Source organism: Scyliorhinus torazame, chromosome 27 (assembly GCF_047496885.1).
Source record: "Scyliorhinus torazame isolate Kashiwa2021f chromosome 27, sScyTor2.1, whole genome shotgun sequence".
NCBI lineage: Eukaryota > Metazoa > Chordata > Chondrichthyes > Carcharhiniformes > Scyliorhinidae > Scyliorhinus > Scyliorhinus torazame.
The window spans coordinates 32447924-32461711 of record NC_092733.1 but is presented as its reverse complement, the minus strand read 5'-3'; the positions used below and the strand labels follow the sequence as shown (position 1 = coordinate 32461711).

At 48.7% G+C, this 13788-nt stretch overlaps 1 protein-coding gene across 1 annotated transcript in view; it reads left to right on the top strand.

Moving 5' to 3' along the window:
- lmx1al (LIM homeobox transcription factor 1, alpha-like) overlaps positions 1 to 10535 on the top strand; it is a 48894-nt gene extending 38359 nt beyond the window's left edge. Inside the window, exon 6 of the mRNA XM_072491233.1 lies at positions 7752 to 10535. Within this exon, the coding sequence (XP_072347334.1) occupies positions 7752 to 7909 (158 nt within the window). The 3' untranslated portion in view covers positions 7910 to 10535. The remainder of the gene's footprint in view (positions 1 to 7751) is intronic.
- Positions 10536 to 13788: the final 3253 nt, after the last annotated feature.

Sequence of the window (13788 nt, the reverse complement as noted above, 5' to 3'; positions counted from 1 at the left end):
AGCGGGTATCTTTCTAAGAATTATGGGTTAATTAACTTGTGTTGTGACTCCGGGGCGAGTGGGGCTGGAATTGACTGCGTAGTAGCCCAGGATGTCGGAACGTGGTGATAATTAATCACAGCAGTCCCCAATTGGGGAAGGGTGAGGGAAATCATTGCAAGGTTATATAAACCAGTTCACTCTGGGAGCCGGGGAGGAACTGGGTGAGTCTGTGACTTTGTTTTGCTGTCTTGCAAATAAACCTGTTTTCGGGTACAAGTTCCCTCAACTTACAATTATTGGAATTAACGAGATCCAGGTCGCATGAAAACAGAAAGTGAAAAGACGCTGGCAGGATATAATAACACAATAATAATATTAGAATGACGGGTTTCGATTTGAGAATGGAGATCAGTATGATTGGCCTGGATTGGCTTTCCTATCAAGGCTCAGCCTTCACTGGGTCAGGAGCATAGAGGGGCAACTGATCTTACACGGTGTTATTGGACAGTGAGAGCGATTCAATGGCGGGGCTGTGGATGGCATCAGACCACCTCTCAAATGGGTCTTTGGGGTGCCAGAGGCACTGAGAGAGGACAGAATGCCAGGAAACGACAGTAGCAGCTCCATCGGGAAGAGTGTGACCAGCGGAGAAGGGTCAGCAGGCATTACTCAGCTTCCACCCTTCAGCTCAGTAGACAGCTCTTCATCTTCAAAGATTTCACAGTGCAGAAGGAGGCCATTTGGCCCATCGAGTCTGCACCGGCCCTTGGAAAGAGCACCCTACCCAAGCCCACACTCCCACCCCATCCCCATAACCCAGTAATCCCACCCAACACTAAGGGCAATTTTGGACACTAAGGGCAATTTATCATGGCCAATGCACCTAACCCGCACATCTTTGGACTGTGGGTTGGAGACCGGAGCACCCGGGGGAAACCCACGCAGACACGGGGAGAACGTGCAGACTCCACACAGACAGTGACCCAAGCCGGGAATCGAACCTGGGACCCTGGAGCTGTGAAGCAATTGTGCTGACCACTATGCCACCATGCTGCCCTATCTTGAAAAGCTATTCGACCGGGGGGGGGTTCATGGCACTCCAGCCCAATTCTGTCCTGTTCCCTTGGGTTTATTCAACGATTGCTGGGGTGGCACGGTGGCACAATGGTTAGCACTGCTGCCTGACAGCGCCAGGGACCCGGGTTCAATTCCGGCCTTGGGTCACCACCTGTGTGGAGTTTTCACTTTCTTCCCGTGTCTGCATGGGTTTCCTCCGGGTGCTCCGGTTTCCTCCCACAGTCCAAAGATGCGCAGGTTTGGTGGATTGGCCATGCTAAATTGCCCCTCAGTGTCCAGGGATGTTCAGGTTAGTCTATGACTATTAGGAGCTGGTTTAGCACAATGGGCTAAACAGCTGGCTTGTAATGCGGAACAAGGCAGCAGCGCGGGCTCAATTCCCGTAACGGCCTCCCCGAACAGGCGCCGGAATGTGGCGACTAGGGGCTTTTCACAGTAACTTCATTTGAAGCCCGCTTGTGACAATAAGCGATTATTATTATTGAGGTTACTGGGATAGGGGGAATGGGCATGAATAGAGTGCTCATTCGAAGGGTCAACTCGATGGGCCAAATGGCCTCCTTCTGCACTGTGGGGATACCAATCAGGAGGAGCACCCTGTTACAGTGCCAATGTGACCAGAGCCTTGTAGCAGGGGCACTGTAAAAGATTAGTTACTCTCTCTATCCCCGTCAGGGGAGTTGGGCTGACTTACAAAATGGATTTATATATATTTATGTGTCAGGTGGGTCCTGTCCATCCCTTGTCTCTTCTTGCCCAATCTCCATCTCGCGACTACATCTTCCCTCTGCTCACCTCTTGTCCACTTTCTATTCATTCACGGGATGTGGGCGTGGCTGGCTGCTCCAGCATTCGTTACCCATCCCGAGTGTCTCTATCAAAGCTCAGCCTTCACTGGGTCAGGAGCATAAAGGGGCAACTGGTTTTACACGGTGTTATTGGACAGTGAGAGCGATTCAATGGCATCTGACCACCTCTCAAATGGGTCTCGCTCGGCCATTTCTCTGAGGGGGCAGTTAAGAGTCAACCAGATTGCTGTGGGAGTCCGGAGTCACATGTAGGCCAGACCGGGTCAGGACGGCAGATTTCCTTTCACAAAGGCGCATGAGTGAACCAGGTGGGTTTTTCCGACACAGGTCATCATTAGACTTTTAATTCCATATTTTTTTCATTGAATTCAAACGGTACTATCTGCCGTGGCGGGATTCGCACCTGCGACGCCAGACCATAACCTGGGCCTCTGGATTGCTAGCCCAGTAACAATTCCACTGCGTCACCGCCTCCCCTCACTCCTGATGTGGTGGGACTATTAAAACAAATAATCGACAAGAAAGCAAAGAATTAGGAGCAGGAGCAGGCCATTCAGCCCCTCGAATGGCCCCCCCCATTTGATAGGTCCGTGGCTGATCTGATTGTGGTGTCAACCCCATTTTCCTGTCTGACCCCCCACAAGCTTTGACAGCCTTAACCTTCAAAAATCAGTCTAACTCAGCCTTGAATATATTCAACGGCCTTGAATGTGTTCCCAGAGGAATGACCCTCTGAGAGAAGAACCTCTCCTTATCTCTTAAATGGGAGACTCTTCGTTTTTCAACTGGTTCGCCTCGTTCTGATCTTTCCCACGAATGGAAACAGCAAATCCGTAGGTCGAGCCCCCTCAGAATCTTATAGATTTCAATAAAATCATCTCCCAGTCTAAAATCCAATGGCTACCAGCTTAACCTATTCAATTGTTCCTTCTAAGGCAAACCTCCTTCATCCCAGGAATCTGTCACTTGACCCTTCTCTGAGCTGCTCCTACCTCTCCCAACCCCTCTTGAGCAAGGCGAAATTCTAACCGTTTTATTCGGTGAGCTCAGGGTCATTCAGAAAGCAGAAAGGTCCTGTATCCAAAGCGGTAGCTTCTCGTCCTCTGGGGTAACTGCGTCCTGTAACATCTTGGCCTTGGATTCGACGTTGGAGGGGTGGTGAGAGAAGCGGGTGAGGGATGGGGGTGGAGCGGGCTGGCGGGGGGGGGGGGGGGGGGGGGCGTGTTGAGGGGAGACGAGGGCTGAAAATGACACAAGATTCCCCCTCCCCTCCTCGGCGGCATCCAAAGGGGGCTGGTTTAGCACAGTGGGCTAAACAGCTGGCTTGTAATGCAGAACAAGACCAGCAGCGCGGGTTCAATTCCCGTAACGGCCTCCCCGAACAGGTGCCGGAATGTGGCGACTAGGGGCTTTTCACAGTAACTTCATTGAAGCCTACTTGTGACAATAAGTGATTATTATTAGTAAATGAAAATGTGCAGACCTACCGTCAGAAGAAAGTGGCGCTCTCCTCACTTGCGATGGTTTCCACAGGCTTTCCCACATTTGTAGTAGAAATCTAGTGCTAGGAAACATATAGTTAACAGTTTTTTTTTTAACTTTTAAATTTAATTTACTAATTAATTGATGCAATGTTAATTAGAGGGGTGCAGTGCTCTGACTGTGAGATGTGGCAGGTCCGGGAGGCTTCCAGCGTCCCGGGTGGCTTCATCTGCAGAAAGTGCACCCAACTGGAGCTCCTCACAGACCGCATGGTTCGGTTGGAGCAGCGGTTGGGTGCACTTAGGAGCATGCAGGTGGCGGGAAGTGTCATAGATCGCAGTTATATAAATGTGGTCACACCCAAAGGCAGAGAAATGGGTGACCACCAGAAAGGGCATGCAGTGAGTGCAGGAATCCTCTGTGGTTGTCCCCCTCTCGAACAGGTATACAGCTTTGGATACTGTCGGGGGAGATAGCCTATCAGGGGAAAACAGCAGCAGCCAGAGCAGTGGCACCACGGCTGGCTCTGATGTTCAGGAGGGAGGGTCAAAATGCAGAAGAGCAATAGTCATAGGGGACTCTATAGTCAGGGGCACAGATAGGCGCTTCTGTGGATGTGAAAGAGACTCCAGGATGGTATGTTGCCTCCCTGGTGCCAGGGTCCATGATGTCTCCGAACGGGTAGAAGGTATCCTGAAGGGGGAGAGCAAACAGTCAGAGGTCGTGGTACATATTGGTACTAACGACATAGGCAGGAAGGGGCATGAGGTCCTGCAGCAGGAGTTCAGGGAGCTAGGCAGAAAGTTAAAAGACAGGACCTCGAGGGTTGTAATCTCGGGATTACTCCCTGTGCCTCGTGCCAGTGAGGCTAGAAATAGGAAGATAGAGCAGCTAAACACGTGGCTATACAGCTGGTGTAGGAGGGAGGGTTTCCGCTATCTGGACCACTGGGAGCTCTTCCGGGACAGGTGTGACATATATAAAAAGGACGGGTTGCATCTAAACTGGAGAGACATAAATATCCTGGACGCGAGGTTTGCTAGTGTCACACGGGAGGGTTTAAACTAGTATGGCAGGGGGGTGGGCACGGGAGCAATAGGTCAGAAGGTGAGAGCATTGAGGGAGAACTAGGGAATAGGGCCAGTATGGCTCTGATGCAGAGCAGACAGGGAGAAGTTGCTGCACACAGCAGATCTGGTGGCCTGAAGTGCAAATGTTTTAATGCAAGAAGTATTAAGGTTAAGGCAGATGAACTTAGAGCTTGGATTAGTATTTGGAACTATGATGTTGTTGCCATTACAGAGACCTGGTTGAGGGAAGGGCAGGATTGGCAGCTAAACGTTCCAGGATTTAGATGTTTCAGGCGGGATAGAGGAGGATGTAAAAGGGGTGGCGGAGGTGCGCTACTAGTTAGGGAGAATATCACAGCTGTACTGCGGGAGGACACCTCAGAGGGCAGTGAGGCTATATGGGTAGAGATCAGGAATAAGAAGAGTGCAGTCACAATGTTGGGGGTTTACTACAGGCCATCCAACAGCCAGCGGGAGATAGAGGAGCAGATAGGTAGACAGATTTTGGAAAAGAGTAAAAACAACAGGTTTGTTGTGATGGGAGACTTCAACTTCCCCAATATTGACTGGGACTCACTTAGTGCCAGGGACTTAGACGGGGCAGAGTTTGAAAGGAGCATCCAGGAGGGCTTCTTAAAACAATATGTAGACAGTCCAACTAGGGAAGGGGCTGTACTGGACCTGATATTGGGGAATGAGCCCGGCCAGGTGGTAGAAGTTTCAATAGGGGAGCATTTCGGGAACAGTGACCACAATTCAGTCAGTTTTAAAGTGCTGGTGGACAAGGATAAGAGTGGTCCTAGGGTCAATGTGCTAAATTGGGGGAAGGCTAATTATAACAATATTAGGCGGGAACTGAAGAACATAGATTGGGGGTGGATATTTGAGGGTAAATCAACATCTGATATGTGGGAGGTTTTCAAGTGTCAGTTGAAAGGAATTCAGGACCGGCATGTTCCTGTGAGGAAGAAGGATAAATACGGCAATTTTCGGGAACCTTGGATAATGAGAGATATTGTAGGCCTCGTCAAAAAGGAAAAGGAGGCATTTGTCAGGGCTAAAAGGCTGGGAACAGACGAAGCCTGTGTGGAATATAAGGAAAGTAGGAAGGAACGTAAGCAAGGCGTCAGGAGGGCTAGAAGGGGTCATGAAAAGTCATTGGCAAATAGGGTTAAGGAAAATCCCAAGGCTTTTTACACGTACATAAAAAGCAAGCGGGTAGCCAGGGAAAGGTTTGACCCACTGAAGGATAGGCAAGGGAATCTATGTGTGGAGCCAGAGGAAATGGGCGAGGTACTAAATGAATACTTTGCATCAGTATTCACCAAAGAGAAGGAATTGGTAGATGTTGAGTCTGGAGAAGGGGGTGTAGATAGCCTGGGTCACATTGAGATCCAAAAAGACGAGGTGTTGGGCGTCTTAAAAAATATTAAGGTAGATAAGTCCCCAGGGCCTGATGGGATCTATCCCAGAACACTGAAGGAGGCTGGAGAGGAAATTGCTGAGGCCTTGACAGAAATCTTTGGATCCTCACTGTCTTCAGGTGATGTCCCAGGGGACTGGAGAATAGCCAATGTTGTTCCTCTGTTTAAGAAGGGTAGCAAGGATAATCCAGGGAACTACAGGCCGGTGAGCCTTACTTCAGTGGTAGGGAAATTACTGGAGAGAATTCTTCGAGACAGGATCTACTCCCATTTGGAAGCAAATGGACATATTAGTGAGAGGCAGCATGGTTTTGTGAAGGGGAGGTCATGTCTCACTAACTTGATAGAGTTTTTTGAGGAGGTCACAAAGATGATTGATGCAGGTAGGGCAGTGGATGTTGTCTATATGGACTTCAGTAAGGCCTTTGACAAGGTCCCTCATGGTAGACTAGTACAAAAGGTGAAATCACACGGGATCAAGGGTGAGCTGGCAAGGTGGATACAGAATTGGCTAGGTCATAGAAGGCAGAGAGTAGCAATGGAAGGATGCTTTTCTAATTGGAGGACTGTGACCAGTGGTGTTCCACAGGGATCAGTGCTGGGACCTTTGCTGTTTGTAGTATATATAAATGATTTGGAGGAAAATGTAACTGGTCTGATTAGTAAGTTTGCAGACGACACAAAGGTTAGTGGAATTGCGGATAGCTATGAGGACTGTCAGAGGATACAGCAGGATTTAGATTGTTTGGTGACTTGGGCGGAGAGATGGCAGATGGAGTTTAATCCGGACAAATGTGAGGTAATGCATTTTGGAAGGTCTAATGCAGGTAGGGAATATACAGTGAATGGTAGAATCCTCAAGAGTATTGAAAGTCAGAGAGATCTAGGAGTACAGGTCCACAGGTCACTGAAAGGGGCAGCACAGGTGGAGAAGGTAGTCAAGAAGGCATACGGCATGCTTGCCTTCATTGGCCGGGGCATTGAGTATAAGAACTGGCAAGTCGCCACACTACCAGAAGGATGTGGAGGCTTTAGAGAGGGTGCAGAAGAGATTTACCAGGATGTTGCCTGGTATGGAGGGAATTAGATATGAGGAGCGGTTGAATAAACTCGGTTTGTTCTCACTGGAACGACAGAGGTTGAGGGGTGACCTGATAGAGGTCTACAAAATTATGAGGGGCATAGACAGAGTGGATAGTCAGAGGCTTTTCCCCGGGGTAGAGGGGTCAATTACTAGGGGGCATAGGTTTAAGGTGAGAGGGGCAAGGTTTAGAGTAGATGTACGAGGCAAGTTTTTTACACAGAGGGTAGTGGGTGCCTGGAACTCGCTACCGGAGGAGGTGGTGGAAGCAGGGACAATAGGGACATTTAAGGGGCATCTTGACAAATGCATGAATAGGATGGGAATAGAGGGATACGGACCCAGGAACTGCAGAAGATTGGAGTTTAGTCGGGCAGCATGGTCGGCACGGGCTTGGAGGGCCGAAGGGCCTGTTCCTGTGCTGTACATTTCTTTGTTCTTTGTTCTTTGTACTAGTCCAATAGCCAGCTGCCACCCACTCCGGATTCAATTGTTGAAAATGGGCGTTCCAGCCCAGCGGCGACGGGAATGTGGGATTCCGTTGGGGCAAATAGAGTGGATGCATTTGGGAGGGGGTGAGAGAGGCAGAGTTGGATGGCGTCAGATGAAGGAGGTTCGGGTGGAGAATAAAGGCTGGTATTGACCTATCGGGCAGGCCGACCTAGCTTTATGATTGTAATACTTTGTCATTCTAAGTGTGAATTGTCGTCTCCTGGAGAGGGCTGGGTTAATTGTGTTCTCTAAGATGTCACGGTCTGAATCAACGGCGAATGACAACAATCGAACCAAATCCTGAAAACATCCCTTTCTCTTTGTTGCCACTTAGATTCCGACGCCGTCTTCCACGACCTGGATCACGAGGGACCCCTGGGCCACCTGGGAGACTGCCTCCCAGTTCCTCCCGAATCCAACCTCCTCCCAGCCAGAGTGGGAAACCCCATCGACCGGCTCTACTCCATGCAGGATTCCTACTTCACCTCCTGATCTGCAGCGATCCATGGCGGAAACGTTGGCTTCTCTCCCCGTCCTATTTTTGCTGTCGCTTTGTTGTGCTTGCTGTCGCTCTCCTGCAGCCTTTAGGTTTTTGTCGTTGGGGCCATTAGGAATGCAGTCGCACGTGAACAGATCACCACCCCCCACCCCCCACCCCCCATCCCGCCCTCTTTGCACACAGTTAAGTTCCTCCACGCGTACAGTGAGGAATACGGCAGAAAACATACAAAGAAAACCCTGAAAACCTTTGCATCACCACCGCTCACAGCCAACTTGGAGGAGAACCTTCGGGGTGGAACTATTAAAGGAGGAGTAGGTACTTGCTGAGTTGTCTCACAAGGGTAAATGTTCCCAATCGTGGTGTTCGTACACTTAATCATCACCCCGTGTCTTATTTTGATGTACCTAATTAGAGGTAGTTCAGGAGTGATCCTTCTGGTTTGGACTCCATCTTGCCTAAGACGTCGTGAATTGGGAGCAATTTGCTCCAATCACCGCCATGAAACTTTCTAACATCTGGGCGTCAACTGGAGGCTCCACATCTGCCCATTACACAGCCGCGCCTGTTTTAACCATCTTATCATCCAGGGCATGACGACCAGGATCGGCTGTGGGGTGCCAGTAGGAGGGCCAGCTCTGAAATGTTTTACTGATTACCGTTCAAAGACCCGAACTGGACGCCGATCGTCGCCGGTGGGAAGACATTTTAAGGAGGGTTCTGAACTGCTCCAATGTGGCATGTGGTGTTGATGTGTTGGGGGCTCAGGGGTGGAGTTTAAGTCCTGTCTCGCTGAGGAGGGCCCAGATCGAAGATTACTGAAGCCGGCTGTTCCGAACCCCGTAAGCACCCATACCCACCCCCCACCACCACCCCCCCCCCCCCCCCCCCCTCACACCCTCATCCCCCAAACCCATTTGCTCTTCCTTCTGATCACCTGACCCCCAAGTTTGTATCCAATGTGGGTTGGGCCGTCGGTAAGACCAAAGAACAGAACGGCAACCGAGCGAGGTTGGCTTTTTGACGTCCCTTCGATCAGTGGCTGGACCTGTTGCCAGTGTAAGGACAGGAGTCTTCATTCATGTGTTTCTGTGGGAGGCTTCAACTGAACGGATCTCAAGATGTCTGCCGCAGCATGGCCTGGTCACATGACTACAGGAAGCCCGAAGAGTCAATCGGACTGGTTACCTTTCAAAACCCCAAACAGGACCTTCTGCCGGTTGCAGTTCCCAAATATTTGCAGACGAGAAATAAAGAAAGAAGGTGCCGGAAAAATGCAGCAGGTCTGTCAGCATCTACAGACAGGAAAACAGAGTCCATACGAGGCTTCTTTGTACTCGAAACGTTACCTCTGTTTCTTTCTCCACAGATGCTGCCAGACTTGCTGAGATTAGGCAGACCCGTCTCTTTTTATTTCAGAACTCCGGCATCTGCATGGTTTTGCTTTTATTGTTGTCACAAAATTCAAATTCAGTGATTAAAATGCCTCAGTAACAATGGCCAGGAAACCATTGTGGATTGTCGTAAAAAGCCATCTGTGTGGAGATATCATGTTGTAATTCACCAACTGACCACTAAGAGTCTCATTAGTATAAGTGAACGTTAGAATCAGGTGACCTCAGACGAACTGGAGAGCTGGAAGAGAGAGGTTACTTGTGCATGGTCATACTGTTATTCATCTGTTTTGTATATAGTTTACCCAGAGTTATTGTTAATAAATCGTTTACAGCTTTAGCTGCAAGTGTTCTTGTTATATAAATCAGGCCATCCGACAAGAACATTACAATTTGGTTCACTAATGTCCCTTTAGGGAAGGGAATCTGCCTCCCTGACCCTGTCTGGCCAACATGTGACTAAAAATCCATGGCAATGCGGTTGATTCTTCACTAACTTCCTCCTACAACATATCATGTGCAAAATTTGGAATTGAGCCTCTGCAATGGGTTCCTTTATTCCTTCAACCACATTGCTGTGGGTCTGGAGTCATGTGTAGGCCAGACCAGGTAAGGACGGCAGATTTCCTTCCCTGAAGGACATTAGTGAACCAGATGGGTTTTTACAACAACCGATGATAGTTTCCTGCTCAATGTTACTGAGACTAATTAGTTTTCAATTCCGTATTCTTATTAATCGAGTTTAAACTTTTTGTAAGGTCACAAAGGAGTCCACATTGAGTAGTTTAAAGAAACTTTGTTTATTTACAATAACTGTGATGTACCTGGGCCTGTCGTCAGCATTCATGAACGACATTGACAGCAAACGCAACCCTAATTTAACACCAGTTCTAACATCTGGCTTAAAGGATAAGAAAGATAGACTGCCAATCATGATCTTCATCGAAGTGGTCATTTTTATACGGTGACAATCACTGAGAACCAAGAGCTTCAGCATCAAGTAATTGGACTTCAAATAAACCAAGGTGCTCTCTGTGCAAGCCCAGAAAGTCTTCAGTCAGAGCTGGATGGTCCTAAATATGAGTTAGATGGTCTTATGTATGGTCTGGAGATTATAGAGTTAGATGGCCTTCAGTATTAACTGAGGAGAAGCGATCTCCAGGTTGTTTTCTGTTTCTCCAATGTTTCAAGGTTTTCAATGTCAATAGATGTCAGTGTGATTGTGGTGACTGGTGCGACAGCTTTTCAAAAATGATTTGAAGCTCACTTCTGTATGTGACACAGTGTCTGAAATCAATGCCACATTAATATTAACCAGAAACGAAACTTGACTAGTTATATAAATATTGTGGCTACAAGAGCAGGTCAGAGGCTGGGAATCTCACGGTGAGTAACTCCCCTCCTGACTCCCCAAAGCCTGTCCACCATCTACAAGGCACAAGTCAGGAGTGTGATGGAATACTCTCCACTTGCCTGGATGAGCGCGGCTCCAACAACACTCAAGAAGCCCAACGCCATCCAGGACAAAGCAGCCCTTCCACAAACAATCATTCCCACCACCGCCAGTGCACAGTAGCAGCCGTGTGTACCATCTACAAGATGCACTGCAGGAACTCGCCAAGGCTCCTCAGGCAGCACCTTCCAAACCCACGACCGCTACCATCTAGAAGGACAAGAGCAGCAGATACCTGGGAACCCCACCACCTGGAGGTTCCCCTCCAAGTCACTCACCACCTGGACTTGGAAATATATCGCCCGTTCCTTCACTGTCGCTGGGTCGAAATCCTGGAGCTCCCTCCCTAACAGCACTGCGGGTGTACCTACACCACACGGACTACAGCGGCTCAACACTTTCTCGGGGGACAATTAGGGATGGGCAATAAATACTGGCCTAGCCGGTGACACCCGCACTCGGGGAAATAATTTTTAAATATTCCCTGAGCTGATCTTTCCAACGCCATTTCATTACAAACGTTACTGCTCCACCACATTGAATATTGCAGTTATTGAATATTACAGTGTTATTGTCTATTTATGATGCAGTGTCGTGAGAGAACTTTCCATATCACTTGAGGCTGACCTCATTTTCTCACATGTTCTCAATATTTATTCGAAAATAAGACAATGGCTCCACTGCTGAATCTTGTGCCTTTCAGCAATCAGCAGAAGTTCGAGGTGCCTACACCTGCCCGACAACAGCCAAGGAAATACCCTGTGAAGATAGTGCACCTGTGAGGAACAGGTGAATCGTGCCAGATACATGTTGGAGGGCAAAGGATCAGCTAAACTTGGGACAGACCAAGCGGGCGCCCTTGGGACACACACCAGGTTACCAACTCCAGGCAGAGGTGTTCCTGGAGGCTTTGTCACATGATACCCCACACAAATCCTGACATGTCCCTCCTCACGGTTCCTCACCTCCCCAGGAGTAATTGGAACGCAGGTTCCGTTGCCTGATCGGCTGAATTGTGGCTGTCAATCAATCACCATTTTCTTTATCCATCCCCTTTACCTTGATAAAAGTGTTCAAAGAAAAGCTGAACGTAGGAACAGGACTAGGCCATTCAGCCCGTCGAGTTACTCCACCAATCAATATGATCGTGGATGATCAGACACTTTTACACCCACTATCCCCATAACCCTTCGCGTTATTGATTTTTAAAATAAGTTTAGAGTCTCCGATTTTTTTTTACTGCAATTAAGGGGCTAAATTTAGCGTGGCCAATTCACCTATCCTGCACATGTTTGGGTTGTGGGGGCGAAACCCACGCAGGCACAGAGAGAATGTGCAAACTCCACACGGACAGTGACCCGGGGCCGGGATCGAACCCGGGTCCACAGCGGCGCGAGGCAGCAGTGCTAACCACTGCGCCACCCTGCCGCCCACGCTTTCGATTTCTGCTTCACCGATGTCCTTTAGGGGAGGAAATCTGCCATCCTGACCCGGTCTGGCCTACGTGTCACTCCAGATCTACAGCAGTGTGGGTGACTCTTAACTGCCCCTTCAAAGGGCAATTGGGGATGGGCAATAAATGCTGGCATAGCCTGTGACACCCACGTCCCATGATCGAATAAAAAAGAGCATACTCAATGATTGAGCTCCCTCCCCCCCCCCACCACGATAGAGAATTCCAAAGATTCACAAACCTCTGTGTAAAGAAATCACCCCTGAGTGGCAAGCCCCTTATTTTGAAATTGTGCCCCCTGGTTCTAGACTCCCCAACCAAGGGAAACATCTTACCTACATTCACCCTGTGTATTCCTTTAAGTTTTGATTTGATTTGATTTATTATTGTCACATGTATTAGTATACAGTGGAGAGTATTGTTTCTTGCATGCTGTACAGACAATGCATACCGTACATAGGGAAGGAAGGAGAGAATGCAGAATATAATGTTACAGTTATAGCAAGGTGTAGAGAAAAGATCAACTTAATACGAGGTCGGTCCATTCAAAAGTCTGATGGCAGTCGGGAAGAAGCTGTTCTTGAGTCGGTTGGTATGTGACCTCAAACTTTAGTATCTTTTTCCTAACGGAAGAAGGTGGAAGAGAGTATGTCCGGGGTGCGTGGGGTCCTTAATTATGCTGGCTGCCTTTCCGAGGCAGCGGGAATTGTAGACCGAGTCAATGGATGGGAGGCTGGTTTGCGTGATGGACTGGGCTACATTCACGACCTTTTGTAGTTTCCTGTGGTCTTGGGCAGAGCAGGATCCCATACCAAGCTGTGATACAACCAGAAAGAATGCTTTCTGTGGTGCATCTGTAGAAGTTGGTGAGGGTCGTAGCTGACATGACAAATTTCTTTAGTCTTCTGAGAAAGTAGAGTCGTTGGTGGGCTTTCTTAACTATAGTGTCGGCATGGGGGGACCAGGACAGGCTGTTGGTGATCTGTACACCTAAAAACTTGAAGCTCTCGACCCTTTCTACTTCGTTCCCATTGGTGTAGACAGGGGCATGTTCTCCACTATGCTTCCTGTATTTTGTAGGTTTCAATGAGATCACCTCTTATTCTTCGAAACTCTAGGGAATACAGGCTCAATTTGCCCAATCTCTCTTCATAAGACAGTGTCGTCATCGCCGGAACAAGTCTGGTGAATCTTCGTCGCACTCCCTCTGAGATAAGGGGACTAAAACTGCACACAGCACTCCAGGAGCGGCCTAACCAAGCTTCTGTACAATTGAAGCAAGGCCTCACTGCACCTGTACTCAAATCGCCTTGCAATCAAGGCTAACATTCCATTAGCTTTCCTAAAAGCAAGAACAGAGGACGCCGGTGAAACTCGGCGGGTCTTCCAGCATCTGTTAAGAGAGAATCAGAGTTAATGTTTGGAGTCCTTTGACTCTTCTTCAGAACTGGAGGGAGGCAGGATGTGTTAGAGCTGTGGAAACTGCAACAAGGAGTAGCAAATTTAAGACAGATAGATGGCCTGGTGTGAGGGGCGGTTGTATTGAGGCATTACGTGTATGGGATAAAAGGC